The sequence below is a fragment of the Tetranychus urticae genome, chromosome 3, assembly GCF_039701765.1.
Source record: "Tetranychus urticae isolate SD_2017Ah chromosome 3, NJAU_TeUrti_SD_1.0, whole genome shotgun sequence".
Lineage (NCBI taxonomy): Eukaryota > Metazoa > Arthropoda > Arachnida > Trombidiformes > Tetranychidae > Tetranychus > Tetranychus urticae.
In genome coordinates this window covers 4,405,006-4,431,735 of record NC_142960.1, presented here as the reverse complement: position 1 = coordinate 4,431,735, position 26,730 = coordinate 4,405,006, and the positions used below count along the sequence as shown (strand labels likewise).

General features: G+C 31.1%; 1 protein-coding gene and 2 long non-coding RNA genes across 10 annotated transcripts; 2 read left to right on the top strand and 1 right to left on the bottom strand.

Annotated features, from left to right (window-relative positions):
- The first annotated feature begins 844 nt into the window (after positions 1–844).
- On the top strand, positions 845–5,450 carry LOC107371878 (uncharacterized). Its single transcript, XR_016199535.1, has 4 exons — positions 845–1,026; positions 1,119–1,192; positions 1,301–1,639; positions 3,242–5,450. It is a non-coding gene; the product is annotated as an uncharacterized LOC107371878 (long non-coding RNA).
- Positions 5,451–15,883: 10,433 nt separating this feature from the next.
- LOC107371638 (uncharacterized) lies at positions 15,884–23,475 on the bottom strand. 8 transcript variants are annotated; one of them, XR_001570837.3, is made up of 11 exons: positions 22,851–23,470; positions 22,556–22,738; positions 21,701–22,285; positions 21,473–21,623; positions 20,453–20,788; positions 19,927–20,067; positions 19,614–19,853; positions 19,168–19,542; positions 18,586–19,093; positions 18,027–18,426; positions 15,884–16,519 (listed from the first exon to the last, which is right to left on the bottom strand). It is a non-coding gene; the product is annotated as an uncharacterized LOC107371638 (long non-coding RNA). The 8 variants fall into 8 exon arrangements; XR_016200317.1 differs by having other exon boundaries at positions 19,164–19,542; positions 22,851–23,449; XR_016200318.1 differs by having other exon boundaries at positions 21,701–21,976; positions 22,851–23,449.
- Positions 23,476–24,372: 897 nt separating this feature from the next.
- Positions 24,373–26,065, top strand: Gmppb (GDP-mannose pyrophosphorylase B). The gene is made up of 6 exons (XM_015939782.3): positions 24,373–24,514; positions 24,599–24,679; positions 24,743–24,934; positions 25,041–25,196; positions 25,256–25,645; positions 25,715–26,065. Exons 1-6 carry the CDS (start codon positions 24,386–24,388, stop codon positions 25,844–25,846), a joined length of 1,080 nt encoding a protein of 359 aa, XP_015795268.1. The 5' UTR covers positions 24,373–24,385; the 3' UTR covers positions 25,847–26,065.
- Positions 26,066–26,730: the final 665 nt, after the last annotated feature.

Sequence of the window (26,730 nt, the reverse complement as noted above, 5' to 3'; positions counted from 1 at the left end):
AAAAGTGAAGCAAAAAAGGTCTTCTTCTTTTACTGTCCAACATTACTTTTCACCCAAACAATGATAAACATCATAATCATCATCATCATTCTCTCCTCTTCATCCTCTCTTCTTCCTCCTTTTGAATTAACTTTAAATTGAAAATGATAAGTAACATTAATTTAAACTGTAAAGTGATGGTTCATCCTTCACTAAACTGGGAAGGTAAAAGTGAGTTTTTAAAAAATGATCTTCTTCTTCTTCCCATCCTCTGTGGTCTGTTTAACTGTAAACTAGATGATGGTGATAATGACGATGATGATCATGTTGGTGGTGATGGTGATGATGATCAACATTAAACTGGCAACCTAACATTTGATTGATTGTGTGGCTTCCCCATTTTAAGGTCTAATGAGGTTAGACTTTGGTGATGTTACAATTTGATTAAATAATAGCAAAATGGTGAAAAAAAGTTACCACAATTTTTAAACTTTATTTAAATTGTTTACATGTGCAGAGCTTTTTTTTGTTGCGCTTTCCTGGTTTACAGCAAAAAAATGACGCCAAATAACTTCATCTCTTTATTGTATTCATTTCAATTTACATTGAATCATATCTAATTGAATCTTTTACTTTCCTCACTGTAACTGATTGTTGGCAAATGGTTGGCTACATTAACCATCCTTTCTATATTGGAATGTAAAATTTTGGACATTTTACAAAGCTTTTTTACTTTCTTGCAGGAAAAAGGGAAAAATTATTTCATTTATTCATTAATTTGAATTTTGGGTTAATTTTTTAAATGGCGCGCGTAAGGATTTTGCAGTTTTCCCTCTCTTACACAGACACTGATTACACCCCTTTTTGATCAGAAGGTTAATTGATTGTATCTTTTGTCTTTTGTTTCACTAATTTTCATTTATTAATTTGATTTGTTGTTTTTATTTGTAATTTAGTTTAATGTTTGTTGTTTAGGTTCAACATTTTATGTATTTAACTGGATAACTTGGCTTGTGACAAAATTTGGTGCATGAAACGGGTCTTAAGGTAAGTTCTTTGTTCATCTTTACTTTTGTTTTAAGACGTTTTGTGTTTGGTTTGTTTTAATTATGCTCTCTATTTTATTTGGGTTACTTTAGGTTTTACCTGTGTGGTACTAAACTTCAAATGACCAGATAGTGACTGACCATCTTATGTTATTTTTACTTGAAAGGTTCGTATGCTTTTGTGTCTTCCATTTGAATTTTAAGCTGTTTTCACCAGATTTTTTTTCTGGATAATTGTGTTAACCATTTTATTTACTGTATTTTTGGCTCCTCAGATTTTTTCAAGGAAACCAAGGAGGAGATGGAATGGAATAAGAAGTGAGCCGAAGGTGGAGATTCTGATTGCTTGGTTGATTTGATGGATTCTTGGATCTTCTAAATGAGATTTCATTAAGATTATTACTGCCCTGGGTCCTTTGATAAAGATATTGTCAATTTACGCAAGAGCAAATCTTTTTAAGTTTGCACCAAGAAAACAGGAACAAGGAGAAGGAGAAGAATGAGAAGATTAGGATGACGGTGATGATGCTGATGATAAAAAGAGAATGAAAGAAGGATGACTGAATCATTTAGACTCGTGCAAATGAACACATTTCCTAATGTTACCAATCAGAGTAAGAAAATTTAATTCACCAAGTTAGTATGATGGAAATTAATTAAGAAAAATCAATCAATTTAAGAGAGTTGCAAAAAAACGGTTGCCTTATAAGTTACAAGTTTAAACACCATTAGAATGATAATACACTGACAAATGACAATGATTATTGTAGGTTAATAATATAAATAGTAATAATAATCAGTAAATAGGGTGATAATGAATAATGATAGCGGAAACAGCAAATCGATGGACTTAATTGTAATAATAATTGAATTAAATGTTGACTATTGACTTATTAAAGTCAATAGTTTTTCATTTTTCTCAAGTGACAAGAAGAAGAAATTAGATAAATTATTATTGGTTTTGATTCTGTTTATTATTGTTATTGTTGGATGGTGTTTAAACTTTATTTTTTATCCTAATGATAACAACTGAACTGAAAATTAATGAGAAAAAGTTCAGAGATGAATTTTATTCTCTCTCTCTATTTCTCTTAACTTCCGGGGAGTTGTTCGTATGTTATTGACAAATACATTTTTCAACAGAAAAATGATGATTATTATGATGTTGATAGTAATGATGATGATGATGATGATAATTTTCTCCCTGAATCACTTGATGCAGAAAGAGATGAGGCCACAAACTGTGAATCTCGAGATTGACTCACTTTAAATCTCTTTGAGGTCAAAATAGTCTTTGGTGCGTGTTTGGCACGCGTCAACGATAAGGAAGATGTAAAGATGAAGTTGAAGTTGAAGATGATGATGAGAAAAGGTTTTTTTTCGCTACTGAAAAAAATCAATAGATGAGAGTTGAAAATCAGCAAAAGTGAAACTAAAAAAGATCAAGCTTGCGCTTATTAACTGTTGTTGTGTTGAAGTTGTTGTTATTGTGTGCATAAAGAAAGTCATATTTTGTATTTATTTTATCAATGATATCAACTTTGAACAGGAAAGAGGTATAAGAGTGTGTTTGTCAGTGTGTTTCTTGTGAGAGTGATGAGGATGATCAGGATGATCAGGATGATAGGGAAGATAGGGAAAGAGGAGAGATTTTGATTGAATGCGAATTGAAAAAACAATCAAAGAGAATCAAGTGAATCTTGTTAGGGAATTTACATTATTTGTATTGACTTTGTACAGACGCTTGGCTGATTACAAGTCAATCTAATGTATATTATGTGTCAATGTGATTGAATGAACTCTCAATGATCCATGAGATCCTCTTACATCTTTTTTCATCCTCATTTTATTCATCTTGATCATCTCTTTTTATTCCCTGTTTTTACCTTATCAATTTTTATCATCATTTTTGGACGCAAGGGTTGAGTGTATACAATGAGCAAAAACATGTTACCAATTATGATAATAATTATGATCTTTTTTGATTGACTCTTACATTTTTCACAAATCTGTAATTTAATCAATTTTTAACTTTATTTAACCTCATTCAGTTGATACATTTATCTATTAGGCTGTAAGACTTTCTTTCCTATTGGTTGACTTTTTTTTTACTTGTGAATCATGAAGGTTTTCAATGAAATTGGATGATGTAAATTTTTTAGCCCAATTTGACACAAACTTAACTGTAAATTGTTTTTTTTCCTCCCAACATTTAGCTGGTTTTGATTGGAATGGCACCATTTAAATCCTGTTGGAGTTTTCTATCATTCATCAACGCTTTTCAAGAACTTTTGTCCTATTGTCCTGAAATCAGATCACTAACTCCATAACGATGATGCATAGAACGGTTTTAATTTTATTCAATTCTCACCTGGAACTATCGACTCAACCAGAATTCCTGTTGAGTAGTGATACAACTGCTAGATCTATCTGAGAATGCTGTTATTCCTGTTGACGAAATCTAGGATCCATTATTTTCCTTATTCAAAAAACAATTTATCTGTCCCAAGTATTGAATATTCAGTGATTTAAGTGAATTGGAAGCAATACTGGATTCAATATTGAGTCAATACTTGCTCAAGAGTAAAGAATTATCAATTCAAATGGATCAAAACCAGACCAAGAATCATGCTCATCAAGACAATGTCAGAAGATTGGAAATTTATATTTATTATTCATCTGAATCAATATATGGAAATCAATTTTGAAGCAAGTCCCTGGTTATGATTATATTGATCAGTAAAACAAATGCAACCAACTCGAGAGCCTCATATTGTCCCATCAACCTGTACCCAGTGATGCCTCCAGCCTGGCCTTAAAATTCATGCTTACTCAAAGCTTCTCTGTGACTGTTGATTTACTTCCCTCGATTGTTTAAATGATGTTCAATTGTACCAGAAATAGATCTAAATTGTTGCAATTTGAATTGTAAAAATGTTGGTTGGTTGAACAGAATGAAATGAAAAGGTTATCATGTAAACTGCCCATGAAGCTGAGTTACAAAGCCAAGGAGAGAGAAACGTGAATAGGAAAGAGTTGCAATAATTACCTTCACAACTTAATCAGTCCAAGTCAGTCCAATTTTCAATTGGCTTTAATCAGAAAATTGAATATTTCACTGAATCAAACAACTTTCAATCAATACTGATTAAAACTCAACATATTCATCACTTTTCAGTTGCAACTGTTTAATTTCTGTTCAACCGATACAATCGTTTCACAAAGGGAAAAAAACACCTCCTAATCTAACCAATTCAATAATACAGTTTAATTTTTTTCTTCCCTCAATTAATCAATTTGAAGAAAAATCTTAATGACAATTGCCTGCAATTAGATTATCTTACCTTTTCATTCACCTGACTTATAATGATTGATTACTTCTTTTCTTGATAACTTGTTTCTTTTTTACCTCAATAATTCATTTCTTTTCTCATCTCAAATAACATTTATAAACATATATACACATTTGTAATAATTGTTACTGTCTTGGTGAAGAAGAAAAGTGCAACTGTTTTGCTCCTATTTAAGGTCAGGGTTAATGAATTGTTAACTTTTCTAATTATTAATTGCTAATGAATGGTTTAATCACAATCAGCTCTTGAAGACTGTTTACCGGGTTGATCCAGTTAACGGTTAAACAAAGTAATTGATCAATTGTCAAACTGTTAACATTAAATGTAATCTTTGGAAAGGAAACATTTTACCAAAAATTGAAAAACGGTTAATGATATAAGCCCGGTGGGAGAGTGAAAAGAGGAAAAACTGTGGGAGGAAAAGGGCATCGGTCAGTTGGAGCCAGTTTCATCATTTTGGATGGTCAATCGTTTTCCTTTATTTCAATTGCCATTGGTCGTGTTAATCAACAAATTGAAAGCCTTTACCAAGCAAGAAAAAAGAGATTCATCTTTATGGCCATTAAATGGATCCATTGTTGAACCCAAAGTGTTAACCATCAAGCTAATGCCAATTGTTAAATGCAATGATTATCCGATGATGATAATGAGGATGAACAGCGTTTAAAGGGTTGCTTTTCAATTGAAACTTTTCCCATTTCCATTAATCAAAATTGATCTAATCTTGGACTAATCATCACTAATCACAGCTTTAATCCATCTTCCCTTGTTGAAGCGATTATTGATTAACCTTTACTCTTCGCATTACCTGTTATTGAACAACATTTACCATTATGAATACATTTAAATGGGAATTCATCTTTTCCATTTTCCATCTTGAAATGATTAATTATATTGCGTTTAATTGTTTGATTGCGTGTAAATTTTCATGTTATTTTTACTCTTGAACATGAAGCAACAAAGTAGCCAAAAGTAAATTGAAAAGAAACATTTTGTCTGAAAAATGTGAACATTTAATGACAACATTGGCATCTATAATCACAATTAAACTCAGGCAACATTTAATTTTCAATGTTTCGGGCCTTTTCATTTTAATTAAATTAAAAGCAAACTTCACAGCGAAAGTAAATTAAAAATTTAGTCTCTTAACTGTGCGACTGAATTTAGCTCAATATCGATTACTTGCTCATGTAAACTTTATTGTTATTAATTAAGCTGTAAGATTGTTATCATTAAATGTTTAAATTGTGTGAGTTTGCGAGGAAAATTGAAAAAAAACGCAAAATTGTTTATGTTGATGTTGAACATTTGCAACTTTATTATTTAAATGAACACGCAATTTAAACTGCTCATCCTTATCATTCCTCATCTTGATTCAATTCTTGTGGTTTTGCATTTCAATTGATTTTAAAATGCTCTTGTATCGTGATCATTATGATTAAACTGAATTAATCTTTTTCTTTCTCTCCATTCCAATCATCTTGATTAATTGAATTGAAGACACATTTTGTTTGTCTCGCCCAACAGTTAAACAGTTGACTTATGGATTTGTTGACAATACAAATTGCTATAATTTGATTGAAGGACATTAACATTGTTAGATTCCTCCATTTAACCAGTTTACAAGAACTGTTAACAGTCTCTTGATTACCCTTTACACTTGTCTAATGATCAATTTATTCAAATGAATATCCATTAAATGTTCCCCTTTAATGTCAAATCATTTCAATGTAACCATTTTTGTCCATCAAATTGAGTGCAACACTGAAATTAGACTTTAATTGAGGTAAATTGCAAAGGATGAAAAGAAGGTGAATCGCATCGAAAAAGGTATTTACATGTTCAACTAATCGAGGCAAAAGGTCCAATCAATTGATGCTAATTAGCACCATTAGACCTTTAAGACCAAAGATTTGTTGCCTTGATAACTTTGATGGTGAAAATGTAATTTGAAAAAATTAATTCTCAATCAATCAATTTAGATTCGATTAGGTTAACACTTATCCTGTAACCAGAGAAAAGCAATATTTTTGATTAAAACAAATCCTCAAATTGTAATCTATTTTATAGTTTCAATAAAAAACCATTAAATTACTTTGAAGGGAATGTTTTAAAGATTGAATCTTTATTGCTTGATTTAGAGTCAGTCATTTAATGGCAACTTTTATTGCTAATATTTAAAGACATTTTCAATTGGAACAAATTTCATCAACAAACTACTTTTCAATTTATAATCAAATCTATTTCATTTTAATTCAAACCAATCATTTCATTAATGTGTTAACAGTCTTGAGCATAATCAAGAAATGTGTTTTTCCGAAACAAAAACATTGAAATGTTTCAAGAGCTCTCAGAACATTTATTTTTTAACTTACGATCAAAGTGAACATTAGTATGAAGTCCGCTTTTCAATCGCATCATGGAATGGAATCGATCAAATCTTTAGAGGAAAGGAAGAAAAAGAATTTTCAGGATTTGGAAATTTTCGCTGATGAACTCCAGAAATAATCACGAAACTATTGGAGGACGCTTTTCATTTTTCATTAAAAAGAAATTTATTTTTTCGAAACATATTCTAATTTTGATGCAAAATCTATTTCCTAGTTTCTAATCATGAATATTCTGACACTGACTTGATCATCGAGCATCTTGAAAATTAGGTTGACATTATTTATTGGAAACCATAAAACCAGTTCCTATGAGAGACGGAAAATTCATGTTTTTGTACAAAAACCGCAAAGTTGTTGAAATAAAACGTAAATATTGAAATTAAAAAGCAGATTCAATGGAAACATTGAATGTTTGAATCGAATGGTTGAAAGGTTTCGTTTTTTATCAATTTTAATTTCACCTTCTTCTTTTGAACATGAAATCAGGTAAAAATACATTTGTGATGTGCAATTGAGTTGATAAGTGATTTAAAGCATTGAAAAATGGACTGATTGTGTTTACCTTTTTTTATGCATTTGGCTTTGTTTCTTTTTCCCTGTTTGGTTGAACATTTTTCCAGATTGAGTTTGCAACAAATGAAGGCTTTTGTGGTATTTGTTGAGAGTAAATCTACTTAACTGGACACCCTGTTACTGATTATAATAAGTAATCCGATTGAGATGAAGGAAGAGGATTAAGATGCAAGAGTTGCTTCTTTTTTAATCAAATGAAATTTCATGAGCAGGATTAAATTTGATAAAGTCAATGTGTTTATAATGTCGAGTGTCAGCCTTTTTGCACATCAAATGTGAAAGTGTGCCAATCAATAATATGGTGTTGCAGTGTTATTCTGGATAATGGAAAAGGGAAGCAATGAAGAAGAAGAAGAAAAAAAAGGATGAAAATGATGCTGATGATAATGAAGAAGAATAAGGAAATTTTGGAATAAATTTGAAGTTCACAAATTTTCTTCTTTCACCAACTTTATCAGCCAATTTTTACTTCTTGACATTACTTTTTTTCATCTTCTGCTGCCTCTTCCTACTCTTCATTTTATCCAATATTGAGCCACCTTTTGTGACTCTTTATTGTTCATGTTGATTAAGTTTCAACTTTTCAGTGTCAGTGATTGATTAGTGGATTAACTGATGAATTTAAATAATTGGTGAGAAGTGAAAAGACGATCTCATTGTTCATCTTTTGTTTAACCTTCAATTAGGTTTACTTTTTCAACATTTAAAGTTGAAGTGTAAATTGTGATCAACAATTGCAATCATTTAGATCAATGAATCAATGGCAATTTGTTAATCAACATTGCAATGATTAACCTTACAAGGTTTGCAGTTGGAAAGGAAGGGAACAATAAATGGTATTCATCTTTTTTTATTAATCAAATGATACTAATAATAGCATTTGGGTAATGATGGTCAATGATGATGAAAGGATGAGCATGAAAATGATAGTTGATGATAATTTTTCTGGCCAAAAGAAGAAGAGAAAAGGAGAAAATAAAAAATGGATAAAGTTGAGTGAAGAGTAAACTTTGAATGGACTTGGATGGGAAAAGAGTGCGTTTTAATAGAGTCCTGTGTCTTTTGATTGAGTGTCTGATCTGTGATGGAGGAGAAGAGGGAAGATGCTGATGAAGATGAGGTGAAGATTGTTGAAGAAGATGAAGATGAAGAGAGGGAAGAAATGGCACACTCCCAGTCACTCTGTGTCTCCCTTCATCCACATCAACTGTCAATCCCAGAAGATGCTGGTTTCATCATCATCCATGGGTAACTTTATTTCACTCTGCTTGATGTTGGTTTCAATTGAAAAACCAAAAAACTTTTTATATCACAGTAAAGTTAAACTGAGAAGCTGAATTGATTGGAAGCAAAAGATGGTGAAGATGAGTGAAGATGAGAAAAGAAGGAAAAAAAGATGATAATGAGGATGGAATGAGAGAAGAGCCAAAAATTTCAAAGAAAAACATGTTTTTCTAAGTGAATCTGGTTGACATGGAAAACCATTTAATTGGAGACATTTTTTTTCTCTTCTTCCAACCATTTTCTTATAGTTTCAATTTGAATTGTAATTCCGTCTTTTTTTTGCAACACTCAACTTTCGAAAGGTCATCATCATTTGTTTGATCAACTTTCATCAGAAAATTGAATCCATAAAAGATTTGATCGCTTTTTTTGCACCCAAAAAAAGCAAACCTTTTCTGGTTTCAGTTTATTCAGTTTTCCTCTTCTTCTGGTCATGAGCTGGCAACAGAGACCTTTCCAGTTGTCAACAGGTTCAGGGAAACTTTCAGGGCATCAGTTGAGTGCCAATGCAAATTTAGAATCAATGAATTAATCTTTCAATGATCAGTTTATCCTTGAGATGATGATAATGTAAATATTATAATTTTCCGTCTCAATCCATTTGAACATTATCAAGGATTTCCTGATACACAGTAAAAGTCAAGGATATCATCAATCAAAATTAGTTATTTACTACTTTTAATGTCCAGTTTAATGATCATTTTCATCGTTTGATTGTTACAATGTAAACAGAATGGTTTGGACAGAAAAGTTGATCAGTCAGTTTGATTAACTTTTAGGCAAAACAAAAGGTTTACTTCAAATAGCTTCAACTGGTTCAATGTTTACATGATATTTGCTGTTTATACAGTGAAATACAATTAAAAGTTTATTTAAACATCAAGTCAACCAAATATTTAATATTTATTTATTGGACAATCAGAGTGAAGAGAAATGATGAATTTTTAGATGAAAAGACGCAACTATTAACAGTAAATTGTGCCATTGTTGACATTATTGTTCAACCTTTTAAATGTACAAATGAATGGGACAAAAAGAGGATCCAAAATAGGTTGAGTATCGCATGAAAAGTCACTAACTCTAAGCCATTGATGAAAGGTCAGTTTGTCCAGGTTTATTGATCGACATTTACTTGAAACTGATCAATGACTTGCAGTAATTGCAGGTTGACAAAACAAAAAGGTAAATAAATGAAACAATGAAAAATATTATTCGAAACATTTCATATCAACAAATTATTTGAACAGAATGAGACTCAGAATTAATCAGATCTTTAAATGTTCAATCAAAAGGCAAGACTTAACATTTTAACATAAATGTTAGTATACAAAAAAATTCATTTGAAAATATTAAAATCTAACTTTTCTAGTTTAAAAGCCTTCGAAATTTTCACTTTAGAATCTGAACTTTCGCGAGTTTTCAAAGCCATTTCATTGAGAATATCAGAATTATGAGGAAAGATGAACTCTGAAAATCTGTTTGATCACATTGGAATGATTATGAAGCTTCTAGTTTTTAGAAGTCAATTTTTTGGATTTAATTTTGTTTCGTTTTGATTCTGGTTCTGTTCAATTTACCAGAAACTATAATATTGAGTTAATCAGTTGATTTGATTGTCGTTTGATGATCACAATAATCAGTAAATCACAAACAACAAAAGGTCAATAAATGAGTTCTTTTTGTGAAAGCGAATTGAAAGCGAAACAAGTTTAAACTGAAATTGGTTCATTTTCTGGTTTCGTTTTATTTCCTATTTACATTTGATTCCGTTTTACCTGTAACCAAATAATGATCATATTAATAGCAAGTATAGATTGTTAATCAACACGTTAACCAGTGAAGCGATTAACTAACACCAGAGTAAAGCAACACAAAAGGTAAAAAGTGTTTAACAATAAACGCTAATTTACGGTGTAACAATAAGCTCAACCAATAACAACACCAATCCAATGAATTTTATGTATTTTCACCTGAAAAATCATTCTCGTGTTTACCATTTAGCTACCAGTTAAACCATTTGTTGAACCCAAACGAGTCAACAAAAGCAGGCCAAACAGACGAGTGTTTAGCTTGCCTCAAATTGATGGAGCAATATTCAATGTTTTCACCCTTTGTACATTAATACGCTCTTGTCTTGGCGCAATTGTTCAACCAATTGCTACAATCAATGGCCAATCAAACAATTTAGTCTACTCTATTGAGAGAAAAGTAAATTATACGTTGATTAACTCGCTGGAATACAATGCAATCATCTAATCATTTACACCATCAATACCTGCAACTAAAAGATCAGATGAACCAAAGTAACCAAAGTCATTATCAAACAGGATCAAGTGATGGAAAATTTCATTCACATTAAGATTCTTTCAATGAAAATCTTCAGATTCATGGCTAAGTTGATTAGCTAAGCATCTAATTTTCGCAATTTAATTTATCAATCTCGAAATCCATTTCACAGACTTTCTTATTCTCAGTTTGCATCAAATCAACATCAAAAACCGAATCTCGTCATGTTTTGAATCATGAAAAAGGAAAAGAGAAAAATGTTGCAAATTCGAAATCGCTTTTCTTTGTTAATTTTGCCAGTTTGTATTTTGAGGAAAAGGCTTGAAATATTTATCTCAGAATCCAAATGATTTACTCATAATTAATGGAAAGTTGTATCTTGGAATTCGACGAAAAAATTATTTCGACTGACATCGAACAAACCTTGTTCTAAAGTCTGAACGCATTGGGAAATAAGTGCAACTTCGAGTGACCAAATCAAGATTCTAAGAACCAAACATTTTCTAATTTCTAATCAGCTAATTGCACTCGAAATTTCCCATTTCTCACCTTAAATCGAGTTTGCCAACTTGATATTGCACAGTCAATGAGAAAATTGAAATTGAATAAAATTTCTCATCCTTGAAAGTTCATTAAAGAAAGCATAAAATTATGAGAAATTTTCTGGCGAACAAATTTTCTTATTGAAAGCAACTTAAGGCCATTTTCATTTGAGCCAAAAGCAGATGCATTTTACACTTGGAAATTAATTTAATTTGAAAAGGTGAAAACACGAAAACCTTTTATTTGTTCAATATCAATTTAGTTGGTAAAACTAATTTAAAATGGTGAATTTTTGAAATGAAAATTGCGTTTTGACAAATGAGATAAAGCTCGATAATAAATAGTTGAAATTGTAACAAACTTGCAATAAACAGTGCAAGTGTGTCCATTGGTAAATAATGTTATTACATGATGATTAAATTACTGTAACAATTTGTTTCAAGTTTCATGTTAACTCGGAGAGAGAAAAAAAATATGTAAATATAACATTATTACATTGAACACTTGAAACACTTGGGTGAAGGAAGAAAAGATGAACAAGAAAATGAAGATGAGGTTGATGATGATGATAGGCTGTTTACTTGAAGCCTTGAGTGTGTTTATTTTATTAGCTGATTATATGGTGACACGTTTTTTTACATCATATATTATTAGCTAACAAAATAGCTTACAGTTTACTTTATCAAGTAAATGTTTGTCTTTGTATCAACGACAACAAAAAATATACAAAAATAGTTGAAAAATGCTGGTCTAAGTCAATAATCATTCTGAACCAGAATCAAATAATCGATAAAAGTCTTCTCTTTTTTTTCAACTTTTGTTGTTCTTTCAATTAGACGAGTTTATCATGTTTTTATCGTCATCATCTGTTGACTTGAATCAACTATCAACTACATTAACCATTTTTTTTGTGTTCAAGTGAACCAAATGAACAGGAAAAGGAAATGAAGAACATAATAATGAACAAAAAATGTTCATTTTTTTCTCTTCTTTTCTCGCCTTTACCATGGTTAGGTGACAATTTTGGATGGAAATTATCTTCTCTTCTCGACTAATATTTCACCCTTTTCCCTGGATTCTGTGAGCTCTTTTGCTCCATGAAACTCAAGTGCTTCTAATAGTTTCCATTGTTGATAATTTTTACCAATTAATCTCAATTAATCTTGCAACAGTTTCTTTTTTGTTTCATTTTTCATTCATTTTTCTTCTTTTTTCTCTCTGGTTGCTCATTCCATGAGAATTCATTGAATAAATTCATCTGATAAAAGTTTAACATTTTTCCTCGATTCTTTTCAATGTTTGAACAAGTTTGACGCAAGAAACGATAATTTGGTTTCCAAGTGACTGAGGACAAATGTAAACAGGAAGGAAGTCGATGAGATTCTGAAAAGAACTTTTTTTTCTCTTCTTTCATATTCTCGGAATGAACTTTATCCTGATCTTTGAAAGTAAACAGGAAAAAAAGGAAAAGAATTTTTTCTCCATTGAAAAGGTAATGTCAATGATGAAACGGATAAAGATGATCTTGAAATTAAAAATCAAACACCAAAATGTGAACATTGTTCATCATTGCAACTGGAAATGAGGAGATAAAAAATTCAATGATAAACTCATCTTTGAACCAGAATTTTTATCAGCAAATCTTTGGGTTTCAGTTTTCATTGATTTTTAGCTCAACAGAGAAAAAAGAAAATGTTAAATCAAAGAAAATTTTCATTTTCCATTTTACTCATAATCATGATCGCTTTAATCAGTTTCATCGCCTTTTCCATTTTCAAATCTCTCTGGATTTTTGATTTACTTTGAAATCAATTTCAGCCATTCAGTCAATCCCAAGACACTTGAAAACCTTATAACTGGCTTCAATTGAGAATGCCTTTGATGGTGACAAAATTGTCGCGTGCAGATTTAATAGCAATGAAAAGCCTTACAATGGAAGACAAAATTTGTGCAAAAGACACTTTTGGTAATGTTTCTCAGTTCACTTGGATTCATGCCAATTGCATTTCAACATGATTGATCCCATTCCATTGAGGCTATAAAAACGGCAATCACTTTTAATTCACTTTACTGGTTAATCAACTCTCCTTTCATCCAACTTTGGCTTGTTAATCAAATATGCAAACAAACATGTTCTGATGAACGGAAGAAAATGTTCATTTCTCAGTGTGGACAAGTTTATTAATGAATAGGTTAGATTAGGTTGGATCAGGTTAAATCAGGTTAAGTGTACATTTTGTTGTAGTTTAAGCTGGAAATGCAAAAAAATGTAGTTTTTACTCCACAGAATCCAAGGTTTATGGTACAAGAAAGTATTGATTATTCATGAATAATAGATACCAGGAATAGCATGCAAACCTAACATGGAAAGAAAAAGAAACGTTATTCATCATTTACATTTACATTGAAAAGCCTATCATTGGAGGAAGAAAAATTTACCTTCATAATTATGTTGAATGGCGAAAATCTGTTTTCACAAGAAAAAATGAAAACTTTTCAATTATCAATTGTTGGTCTCTTCAACATTTACCAAACATTTAATCATCAACCAAGCCATTCATTTCATGCCATTAAATGTTGATCAATAGATGAACTTTGCAAAATCAAGATTCATTTGAAATTGTTTGTTTTAACAATCATGAACCTGAACTGATCGGCATGAAAAAACAGAAAAATCATTCTGAGATCAATCTTGAACAGATTTTTCAATTTTCAATATTCACTGAAAATATTGCTCTGAATCTTGAACAGCCAAGTCTCGAGTCAATCATTTCTGTCCAGCTAAACCTTCAATCGAAATGCAACATTTGTTGAAATCGAATCATCGAAATTCTTTTTTTGCGAAATTTCCTTTTGAATCTCAACGATTCCAAATAATCTAAAATGGCTGTTTTGAGTTCGTTTCAAGATTTTTATGCAAAGCTGTAAGATTGAAAATCGAAGATGAATTCAAGTTGATATCTGAGAAACAATACAAGGTTCCAATATTCGTTGAACCTCTGAACAGTCAAGTCTGAAGTTTACATGAAATTGATGAGAAAATTTTTTCCATGAAAACGTCACTAGTCTATGAAAGAAATAAACAAATGGAATTAATCAATATCAGTATAATATTGAATTCTCATCTTACTCTTCTCTTGCAAATGAAAGAAATGCAATTCAGAAATCCTATATTGAAACTTGTTCATCATCATCATGAGAAGGATAGAAATGGATGAAAATGATGAAAAAGAGAGGCTGCTTATTCACCATGTAATTCCTTTGGGTAATCTTACTTACCATTCTTTCCCTTTTTGCTTCATCTTTTTTTCATCTTCTTCTTCTTCTCCTTCTCATCATCTTTACCATCGTTCATCTTTTGCTATCTCAACGTATTCAGAGATTCAGTTATTTCTAATCATTTCCATCACCATCATCATCATCATCATGGTAAAGTAGAAGCCTAAATTGATTCCATGGGCTATCAATACACAGAAAATTGTATTTCATTTGAGTGAAGAAGGGAAAAAGTTGCAACTTCAATCTGTGTGTTATAACGGGCCAAAAAACATGATCAACACCAAATCACTGAATCAATAATATTATCCATTATTATATATAAATTATAGGTTCGAAAATTAATTGAGGTAAAAAAATATCTAAAAAGTAGAGTTGAACAGATTGATCAGGCTTGCAATGATTTTCAATTAATCAACATTTAACATTCTTCATCCTTCATTCCATCATCTTTTACCTTTACACTGAACCAAGCAATAAAAGTGTCATTGATTAACATTATCAAATCACACCATAAAACATGTAAAACCATTACAATACAAACATTTAACTAATAAACACTCAAATCACATCTAACTGTTAACGTCAATCAAATTGGTAAACCTTTAACTCTCTGTATTTCATGTATTCAATAACGTCCAACTTGTCACTTGCTTTGGACTCTTTTCAAGCATAAAAAAAGCGTCTCTTCACTGTTATTATAAACCATTATTATTATCAAGAGTTTTGTGGTCTCTCGCTCTTCATAAGGTAACATATTGAATGAGACTATATTATATGTAAATTAACTTACAGTTTGTTGCCAATTTAATCATCATTATCATCTAATCTCGAGTCAATAATATTTATGGTCACAGCTGAATCAAGTGTTACTGGTGAACCTCAATAATGTATTCAATTTAATAAGTTGATCAATGAAAAGAAATGTTGAAAACATTTTCTTCTTCTTCTTCTTCTTCTTCTGGCAACAATTGTTGAGTTTCTGGTTAAGATTTGAATCTTTTCTTGATTTAAGATTGATCAGTGATTAACACCTTATTATGGGTTAATATATTGATCAATCACAATTACATTTGTTACTCTAGATGTTGGCCCAAAACAAATGGTAAAAATATGATTACATAAACTTATGTATTTACCATTCAAGTCATTATTTGCCATTATTAATATTATCATTTATTACAATCACAAAATACCTAAAGTTCAATTGTAATTTATAATTGGTTTCAATGATATTCAATTTCAACTATTAATTTAACTTTCATTCTCAATTATAATAATGTTAATAATAAATATAAACACACATCTGAAGAGAAGAAAAATATCTTTTTCCTTTTCCTTTCGCCTTTTCTCATCATTTTCATCTTCATCATCTTATCTGGTCTTTTCTGTTTTCTGTGTACATTTTTTTCTCTCTTCATTTTCTTGAACATTTTTCCTAAAATAAAACCTATAAAGGTTACTATAGATTAACATTGATCCCAGTAAAAGAGTAAAGTTGAAATGGGAAAATGAAGATGGAATGATGAAGAGATGGTGAAGATGAAAAAAGGATGAGAAAAAAATTGAGGCGAAAAAAAAGAGATACAAATTTAAGAGACAATCAGTTTCATGAGTTGAGTTGAGAAAATGTTCAATTTTCTTCAGTGTCTTTTCCACTCATCATGTTAAGATCATCATCTTCAGGATCATCAGAATCATTAGAATCATCAGCACCAGAATATCGCTTTTTTGTGTTGCTTCAAAGGCAATCCTTTTCATCCTCAATCTTGACAGTTTTGAAGGTTTGCTGTAAAAAAAGGAGAAAAAATAAATTTAGTAAAAAATAGTCTTAATATGCTTTTAATTTGCTAATTGATGGTGGAAATGATTAACATTAAACTTAATAAACCTTATTCATTGAGAATGATATTTATCAATGATAATGAACAATTTGTTTCTTCATTAGGTTATTATAATATCAATGAATCACAATGGCTCAGTCTTTTTGTGTTACAGGGAAAAGTTAAGAATGAGGAGAGAGAGAAAAAAATTGTCGCTTTTTTTCATTCTTGTATTGTTATTATCATCATCATTTATTATTATCATTGTAATTATTATTACCATATGATGATATCTTTAGACTCAATTAGATGTTAAAGAGCCTCTTTTATTTTCTCGATAGTTTATTGATTGTTTCAAACGAGAGTCAATTGCTATTCAATTGATTCAATTTTGTCAACTAAATTGATAATTATTTGTTATAAAATACAAATAGGAAATGGTTAAAAGTGATTTATCAAAATTGCTTCTCTCTTTTTTTAGATTTGTGTTTCATTGCACTTTCATTCAGCCTTGTTTAAGGTTTAACAATGTTTCCATGTTTCTTAAGTTGAACTGAATAATAATGATAATAATGAGAATGATGATGAAACTCATGATACAAGAGTCTTGATAAAGGTTGTGAGGATGTTGCTTTGTTCACCTTTTGACAGGTAAACTTTATATGTAAAAATTGATCAATTGGTGTGAATGTTTTGCCTTTGATCAAAAAAAATGATCAACATGATAAATGTTGACAAACTTTTTTTCTTCTTCTTCTCTCTCTCTCTTTCCATCATCATCACCTTTGTGAGTTACCTTTTTTGACCTGTTAACATGGTAAACGGTTTTTACTCTGATTGATGTGCATTAGAATATTAATAACTTGAAAGATTTATTAGCAAGTTGATGAGTATGGTGATGATAATCATGGAATGAGTGACGAGAAGAGGAAAAGACAATGAAAACTTGGTGAAAGGATGGAAAGGATAATGAATGGAAGAGAAGTAAGAAAAGATTGGAAACTGTTTTAAGAAAAAAAAGTTACATCAAGAAGAAGAAGGAGTTTAGGTAATTTGGTTGACATGATGAAGGATGAAAGGCTTGAAGGGCAAGATTTGGATGAAGAGAGCAAATTGATTGGAAGAAAATGTTGATTGGTAATGGTTTTCTTAAATGAATGAAACATGCTGAGAGTAAAATTGTCAATCAAATGGGTAACAATATTTACTCCTTATTTAGGATGAAATAGTAAATAAAAACTAAGCTATAATGAACATGGTGAAGATGAAGATGAGAACGATGATGAAGAAGATGTGGGAGAGAGAAGACGGAATAGTGAGAAAGAGAGAGTTGAAAGAATAGATCAATTCTATTGGATCATTTGAAGGGAGAAACTGAGAAAGGGAATAAAAGGCGTCTTCTAGGGAACATTTATCTTCTCTTTCTTTCCTCTCTTTTTGCTCCCTCTGATTCTGTTTCTGTGTTTTTTATACCAGAGGATTCTTGAAGCCAATAGCGTTACAAGTGGGCTGAGGCTTTGGAACACCATGTTGTGCGCAAATTCCATGAAGTTCAAAGTAATTCTCTCTTTTACAATCTTTCTTTTCCCTGGATTGAGAGCAGTAAAAATTTTATCCAAAAGATTGAGTTCAAGTTGGTTTCATTTTTTTTTCTCTCTCTCTCTACTTGTTTACAGGATTCACCGAGGATTTGAAAATTTATCATCACCAACAGGTTGAAAATAGATTGTTGTAGCTTTAGATTTAAACGTTTTTCCACTGTTTAATTGATCGACCAGATGATAATATTTCATTTCATTTCAAACTCTCCGCTCTTCGTTTGTTGTTCAATCCAATTGTTGTTTTCCAAATGAAATTTAAGCTCAAATGTATGCTGCAATCAAATAATGATAACAATAAATATTAGTATTAGTATGATAATAATGATACTTGGTAACTATTTCCTATTATAATTTGACATATCATTAGAATAAGCATTCATTTTGGAAATAATTTTTCAGGTTTGTGTTTTTTTAACCTGATAATACTTTACCTTTTGTCAAAAGTGAAGTTGATTGATTTGAAATTAATTGCTGTTAAAGTATGTGAATCCATTTATCGTTGAATCGTTTATCGTATAAATTTGTAATCTCAGGATTTGCAGATGATCCAAATGATGTTAAAAAGATGAGTAAAGATGATAATATGATTTTGCTTGCATTATTAGGGTTTAGAGGGGAAAAAAGATAATAGTAAAGATGATGTGGATGATGATGATGGACCTATTTTCTGTTAATGACTAGTTCAACTTATGGTTGAATTCATTAGACAATCAAATTGGTCAGAAAAGGTTAATCAACTTGGCAACATGGAATTAAATTCAGATTTTCCTCTTTTCATGGAACCTTTTTTTCTCCTTGCTGCTGGTTTTGTTTTTCATGTCAACATTTAGTTGTTTGTACGATTGTTATTGAAAAGACAGGAATGAGATGTAAATTGTTGATGCATTTCAATTCAGTTGAGGTTATCATTTCAATGTATTAAACAACTGGAGCATCAAACTAAAGGACATACAAAAAAAAATAGATTGTATTAGTGAGTTATAAAGTGTGCAATGTACATTTTGCTTACGTACAACAGACAATCCATCCATTGATTATTTAGCTCAAATTTGCTTGTGTCTGCCACGCGTTGAGGTAAAAACCTTGAGATGCATTTCAACATTCGTGATTATTGATTGGTCCAAGTTGAGGCAAAATTGTTCCATGACTTTTAAAGAGGGACAAATGAAGGGTAGAAGATGATGAGATGAAGATGGTGAAAAAGGAAGCCACTGATGCTCAGGTCAATAAAGCAAAATCGGCTCATCGGATGGGAATGACGGAAAACGGAATTTCCGTCTCTATCGTATCAAGAGTAGACACGGGTTAAATCACTCTTGTTTTTTCATCTTATCCCAATTCGAGTGAAAACATTGATCCATTAAAGCTGGAAGAGTAAAAAATAATGACTGTAAGAGAGAGAAAGAGAAATGCGTTGAGTAAAATATCGCAATAGAGAGTCAATAATGTGAATACGTACTTGATTTTTGTGGTTTACGGATGACAGGATTAGGCCAGCTTTTGATCCACCCGTGCCACTTTTATCATCATCATCATTATCAGCATCACCATCGTCGTCTGAGGAGAGATCAAGATGAAGATGGAGAGGAAGAGGAAGCTTGTTCCTCTCCTACTTTTTTTTGCTTTTTTGCTTGATCCTTTCAATCTCTAGGACTCTCTATGTTTCCTGTGTATATCATTTCCTTTCTCACGGTTGATTCTGTACAATTAAATTTGATTGTGACGGATAAATATGGAATCAAAATAATGGTCATTATCATTAATGTCTTTACCAAATCCATTCATTTCATTTGAACATCTTTTCACATTTTGATTGTTAATTAGTAAACCATTGAATCACTCTTCTCCCTTCATCACCATCAACAGGGTTAAACAATGGCCATGGTTCATCATCAGCAGCATCACTGAATAATCTGGAAAAAAACAGAAGTAAACAAAGAATCATCAATTAATTTGTTTTAATCATTCAACTTAATTAAATAAAGAGTTATAACTTAATTACAAGATGGAGCAAAATTTTCAATTCAAAAAAAAGAAATGTTGGAATTTTCTCCTTTTCTCTTCATGAACATCTTTCAAGTCGCTCATTATTAATAAAATAATAATAAATATCAATTAGTTTACCATTATTATTAATATTATCATCATATTTAAATTAACAAATGGCAAAAAGATGAACACAATTTTGCTCATTTTTTGCGTGTCTCTCTACCAATGTATTCAAATGCAGTGCATTCAATTAAAATATTATCATTATTAAAATAAAAGGTGATAATATCTTAATATATCTTCACTTACTTTTCCTACTTTCTTTTTTTTCCTCATCTTCATCTCCACCATCATCATGAGCATCATCCTTTTTCAATTGTCTCTTTTTTCACTCTTCATTCTTCCGTTTTCCTTTTCTCCTTTTTCATCTTTTCTTTAACCATCTTTTGTGCAATATTTTCATCTCTTTGTATTCATCATCAAAGCTCTTCAGCTCTTTTTTGCCTTTTCTTCCTTCATTCTTCTTCTTTTTTTGCCATTCAGTGCTCTGTCATTTATCCTTGCAAGGCCATTCATTTCTTAGGTCAAGGTCACTATCACTTGTCAGGTCATTCAAATGTCTCGCTATTCCATTTATCGGTTTTCCTGTAAAAGAAATGATATCAATGAGAATCGTCATTATCATTATATTTAACCATTTTTTGCACCTTTAACCATCTTCTTTACCTTATATTAGTTTTTTATATTCACTCTAATTTCATCCGATTAATGATAAAACTTGCAATTTAAAATTTATAACCTGATTTCATCTAGAATCTGTTTTCGATTCAAGTTTAACTGAAACCACAATGAGCATTACAATTAACGTAGAATAGAAAATTGTAATTACCTTTAATCATCAACATTAACAAGTTGATGATGTAAAGGTACAATGAATAAGCTTGTTTCCTTTCAGTTTGCATTTGGAAAAAAAGATGATATTTAAAGGAACCAATTTAGTGTCAAAATGATTCCATTAAATTGCATAAGTTAATGAATTACATTTTACAGGTTTAATATTTTTTTCCCATTTTTTTTGCTTCTTTCTTTTTCTTCTGTTGTATTGTGTAAATTGGAAATGATCAGAATAAGCGATTGCAGGGTGATTGAAGAGCAAAAGGGCAAAATTTACACACGCACATAAAATTTGCAGAAGTCAAGTTTAGGAAAAGAGAGAAATGTTTAGTTAAGGTAAAGCGAAGAGAGAAAGAAAAGAAAGAGAATGAAAAATTTTGTAGATCCAATGATTATCCATCGATCAATCAAAGAGCAATCTAACAGCAATCATACCTACAATTAAACGATTGGTGGTGGTAGGTTGCAGTATTGGTGGTGTTGGTGGTGATGATGGCTGATGGTGTACAAAAGATGAACAAAGTAGTTTCTTTTTTGGCAAAGGTCAAAACCAGGAGGGCAGAAAAAAAAGGAAAGACCAGGATTACTAAAAGAAAAGAAACAAACAAAACATGATGAATATTTGAATTTTATCTATAAAAAACAAGAAACAGAAATGCTCACTTGTATTTGGAATGGAACCAGAACTTATTAGACTGATGGAGTCACACCTAATCTGAATGATGGCAAGTTCCAGTTGATGTTTACTCCTTTCTATTTCAACCATTCATCCCTATATCAGCAAACAAAACGGATACCTGTATTTTTGTTTCTGGCTCAGTCCTGTTTTTTTGCAACATTAATACACATTAGCTGCTTCTTTTCAACATTTTTTCCTTCTTTCCCCCTTCTTAAGACGCTATTTTTACAACCAAAGCATAAACTCATCTAAACATAAGCCTAAATACAACGATAATAACAATAATTATAACAGTAATAATGATCATAGTGGTAGTAGTAAAAGTAGTGTCATAATAATGGCAACTATAATAATTGCAGATCACAGGGAATCAACTAATAATTGCTTTGATATGAGGAATAAGAGATAAAAAGAAGGAAAGTCAAAATAGAAGCAGAAAAAGTGACATAGAGATAAATGGAATGGAGAAGGAGGAGAGAAATAGTTGTGTGTATGGAAGTTGATTAGTATGATAGAGCTCTGATGATGATGATGATGATGACAGTTGCCTGGTAAAATGATGGACCCACCTTGTAAGAGAGAGAGAGAGAGAGAATGAGAAAGAGAATAAAAAAGGATAATTGATTGCATAAGCCACATATAGAGATAGATTAGAGGCGAAAAAATAGCTATTTGGTCTGATGAAAACGCCCAATTATACAGGGATAGACATTGAGATGAAATGAGCACACCAAGTTGAGCTGGAAAAGAGTCAAAGTAGGAATACAGCAATGCCTGGTTCCATGATAATTATGGCAATCTCATCAGAAATTTTCAGTAATCTTCATTGAGTAACTTACCATGTTTTGCTTTACTTCTATTCCTTTCTATCTCTCTTCCCCTGTTTATGTACCAGTAACACTGGCAAATAATGTAATGATGATGATTAGCAAAAAGGGCCTCCTAGAGCGTTGACACTGGAAAGACATCATATTCATGTCTTCATCTATTCCTGCTGAGTTGTTTGGTGCTGTACAATATGGCTGTAGTGAGTATAAATAAAATAATCATATTAATATAATAGCCACAAAAATGTATGGAGAGCTAAATGATTGTAAAGGAAGCTAATTTTGGGTAAAAAATAGAGATACAAACCTTTTTCTTTTCTTTTCTTCAAACTATAATTAAATAATCAGGATAATAGTTATACTGGTATACATATCTATGATTACTAGATTTGATCATATTGTTGACTTGTACCAAAAACCAATACACTAATCTATGGCTAGAGCTTTTCCTTGGTTCCATCCAAAAATTCAGCTGCTTTATAGCGGCAAGATGTTGACTTTCTCTAGCCAATGTGTAACCTTAAATCATGTAACTCCAAGTCTATGTGGCTTGTTATTTTTCCTTGCCAGATAAAGTTACACAAGACTGATTCAAGATGCTCTGTCAATCAACTTGCTGTTATATAATATGACACTGTTGACAAACACACAAGCCACGTTCAACGTTTCACTTGGTTAACTATTAGTTTTAAAGCAAGGTCAATCGACTTTAGGATGTATACGGTAACATTATCGAGTGAACCGTAACACCAACAACACCTATAGAAATAACAATCAAACTTTTGTTTAAAATTTCCTCGACAAACAATAGAATAGGTAAAAAAATGATTAAACGCAGCAAATTTTACAAATTGAGAGGTAAAATTAAGGTAAAAAGTTGAACCATTTACTTGAAGGGGATTTCAACAGTTGCATAAGCTAATCATCTTTCACCTTATTACTAGATTCAAGATATCGATATCCCAATGGAATATACTCGATAGAAAAAGTAAATCCAAGTGGATCGTAAAAACGTTAGTATTGACTGTTAAAATTAAGTTCAAGATTATTGAATCAATCCAATGGATGAAATAAATTGACCAACTCTCGTTTGATCTGCTGAATTTGTTTCGTTCAATTTGAGTTACGATTTGCATCAGATAGAAGATTGAGTAAACCATTAAAAAACGAAGATTTCTGATTAAACATGATGGACTTGATTTGAAAACAATTATTTCTAGTTTTCTGCTTATTTTTTAATTGATTTGCTTAGCAATTGTTAATAAATCGATAATTAACAGGTAACTGTGACGGCATCAAGCGAAAGAACATGTGCTTCCATCTACTGTAAACTTCAATAAACTTATTTTGTTGACCAAAACTTTAAGGTTCATGAGCTGAAATTGTGGACTTTAATTGAAAAATTATCATTATTTAGTTATTTTGTCTAAAGTTCTGCGTTTATTTAAGCATTTTGGTGGTTACAGACAAGCTCGTGTGATTGTTTTAACTTTAAATTGGTAGTTACTGTTTTCAAAGTTTTGTTACATCATGAAAATGAACAAAAAATGGATCTTCATTATTTTATTGAAAGATACCTGTTTCAGATTTTGGAAAAAAAACATGATGAATAATACTGAAGATTTGAACATGAATAAAAACATTGAGTTAGTATCTAAGTTAGAATGTGTCATATTCAAGAAGTTATCTTGAGCTACAAATTTAATTTTGACAACAGACTTATGTTAATGGTCTATTTATTTTTGTATTTTCCCACCTAAGATGTAGCCATGACAGCAAACCATCAGAGGATTTATTTTACGTGTACTTTTCAATTTTTATCATTTTATTATTTAATCAATCATGAAAGCGCTTATCCTTGTCGGCGGTTATGGGACTCGTCTCCGTCCATTAACATTGTCCAAACCAAAACCGTTGATCGAGTTTTGCAACAAGCCGATGATTCTGCATCAGATTGAAGCTCTTGTTGAGGTAAGTGTCAATGACAGTTGTTGAAAATTTTTCCGACTAACTTTTCAAATTGATTTTGACTATTTCAAAAATTTTCTTATTCAGGCAAATGTTAATCACATTATTCTTGCGGTTAGTTATCGAGCGGAGATGCTGGAAAAGGCTCTAAAAGCTGAAGAAGAACGAGTAAGTGACATGATTTTCTATACTTGTGATTATTTTTCTAATCTATTCCTTTTTTTGGTGCAGCTCAAGATTCGTATAAGCATCTCTTTCGAGGAAGAACCTTTAGGAACGGCTGGACCTTTGGCACTTGCACGGCATCTATTATTAGAAGACAATGAACCTTTTTTTGTGCTTAACAGTGATATTATTTGTGATTTTCCATTTCAAGAGATGATTTTATTTCACAAAATGCACGGAAAAGAAGGGACTATTGCGGTTAGTTTTATAAAGATTCATTATCTAATCAGCAATATCATTTTATCATATATTTTATCATTCATTTTTTATATTTTATTTGCTTTGTTTTTTACCCTCAATACAGGTCAATAAAGTCAATGAGCCATCGAAGTATGGTGTTGTCGTATATGACAACAGGGGACAAATCAAAGAGTTTATCGAGAAACCTCAAGAATATATATCAAACCGAATCAATTCTGGGCTTTATATATTCAATACATCTATTTTAAACAGAATTCAGGTTTGTTCAGAGAGACCGCATTTTGTGATTTCAATCTCACTGATTGTTATATTTTTTAGTTGAAACCAACCTCTATCGAGAAAGAAGTTTTTCCTGAAATGGCCAAGGATGGTCAACTCTATGCATTCGAATTAAAAGGCTTTTGGATGGATGTTGGTCAGCCAAAAGATTTTCTTATGGGAATGAGCCTTTATCTTGAATTTTTACGTGATACGCAACCTTTATCTTTACATCAGGGACCTGGAATATACGGAAACGTACTAATTGATCCTACTGCCAAAATCGGACCAAATTGTCGGATTGGTCCTAATGTGTCAATTGGACCTAACGTCGTCATCGAGGAAGGAGTGTGTATCAAAAGATGCACAATTCTGCGAGACAGTTCAGTTAAATCACATTCCTGGTTGGATAATTGCTTAATTGGGTGGAAATGCTGCATAGGACGCTGGGTAAGTTGTCAAAAACCAATCAAACTTATAATCTAAATCTAATTGTTTCTATCTTTCTGGTTTTTTCAGGTGCGAATGGAAAACACATGTGTCCTTGGTGAGGATGTGATCGTGAAAGACGAACTTTATCTGAATAGTGTTAAAGTACTTCCTAACAAATCAATCAATGCATCCGTTCCTGAACCAAATGTAATCCTGTGATGTTTTATAATCAATTTACAAATCATATCAAAATCGATTTTAAAAACATTTTTAACAATCTAATGGCTGTTGAATTTCGCTATGAAAATGTTTCTTTTTACTTATATATTATATTTATAAACTATTCCTATTTTTCGGTTGTAATGGTACAAAGCGTATCAATGAATTACTTTGATTGAAACGAAAATCTAATTGTTGAATAAATACAATCTAACTTGATTATGGCTATAATTTTTCAAAGGGAAGCTCGGTTGGATAAAATGGAAAAGAAAAAATTAGTAAAAATATTATTCGTTGATTAAAATTAACAATAACATTGAAGGGACAAGTGATTTTCATGGAAAGTCCTAAAAAGACATCAAATTTTTTTTCTTTGTGTAAGTATTTGTAAAATTTGGCATTTATAAAACGCGCTAGCCGCAGAAAGCCGCAAAAGGTCAAGTTCGGGAAAGGGTCTTATTACATAGAGGAGGTTTTGGTCTATATGTGCTCACTGCCCCAGACTGTTCCCAACTGTCGGGGCTGATCTACAGGGCTCTGAATGCGACATTGATAAAAAAAATTTTCTTTTGTTTTCTCTAGATTCGGTTTAAGGATACATTGTATTGCCACAGTTTATTTTTCTATTTGAGTCGATTTTATCATGCAAACTCTTTTTAAATTCATGAACGAGGCTTTATGACATTCACCATTAACATTAAATAGATGGCATAAAAATTTAGCAACATTATTCTTTTAAGGCTCAATCATAGAGCGATCTTTCAATGTTTTTGATTTTCATTGCATCTGTTGACTCAAATGATTCAGTGGATACCAAAATCATTAAGAATCTATCAATTTTTGGGTTATTATGCCGTTTGAATCTTCAATAGGTCGAGCTCAAT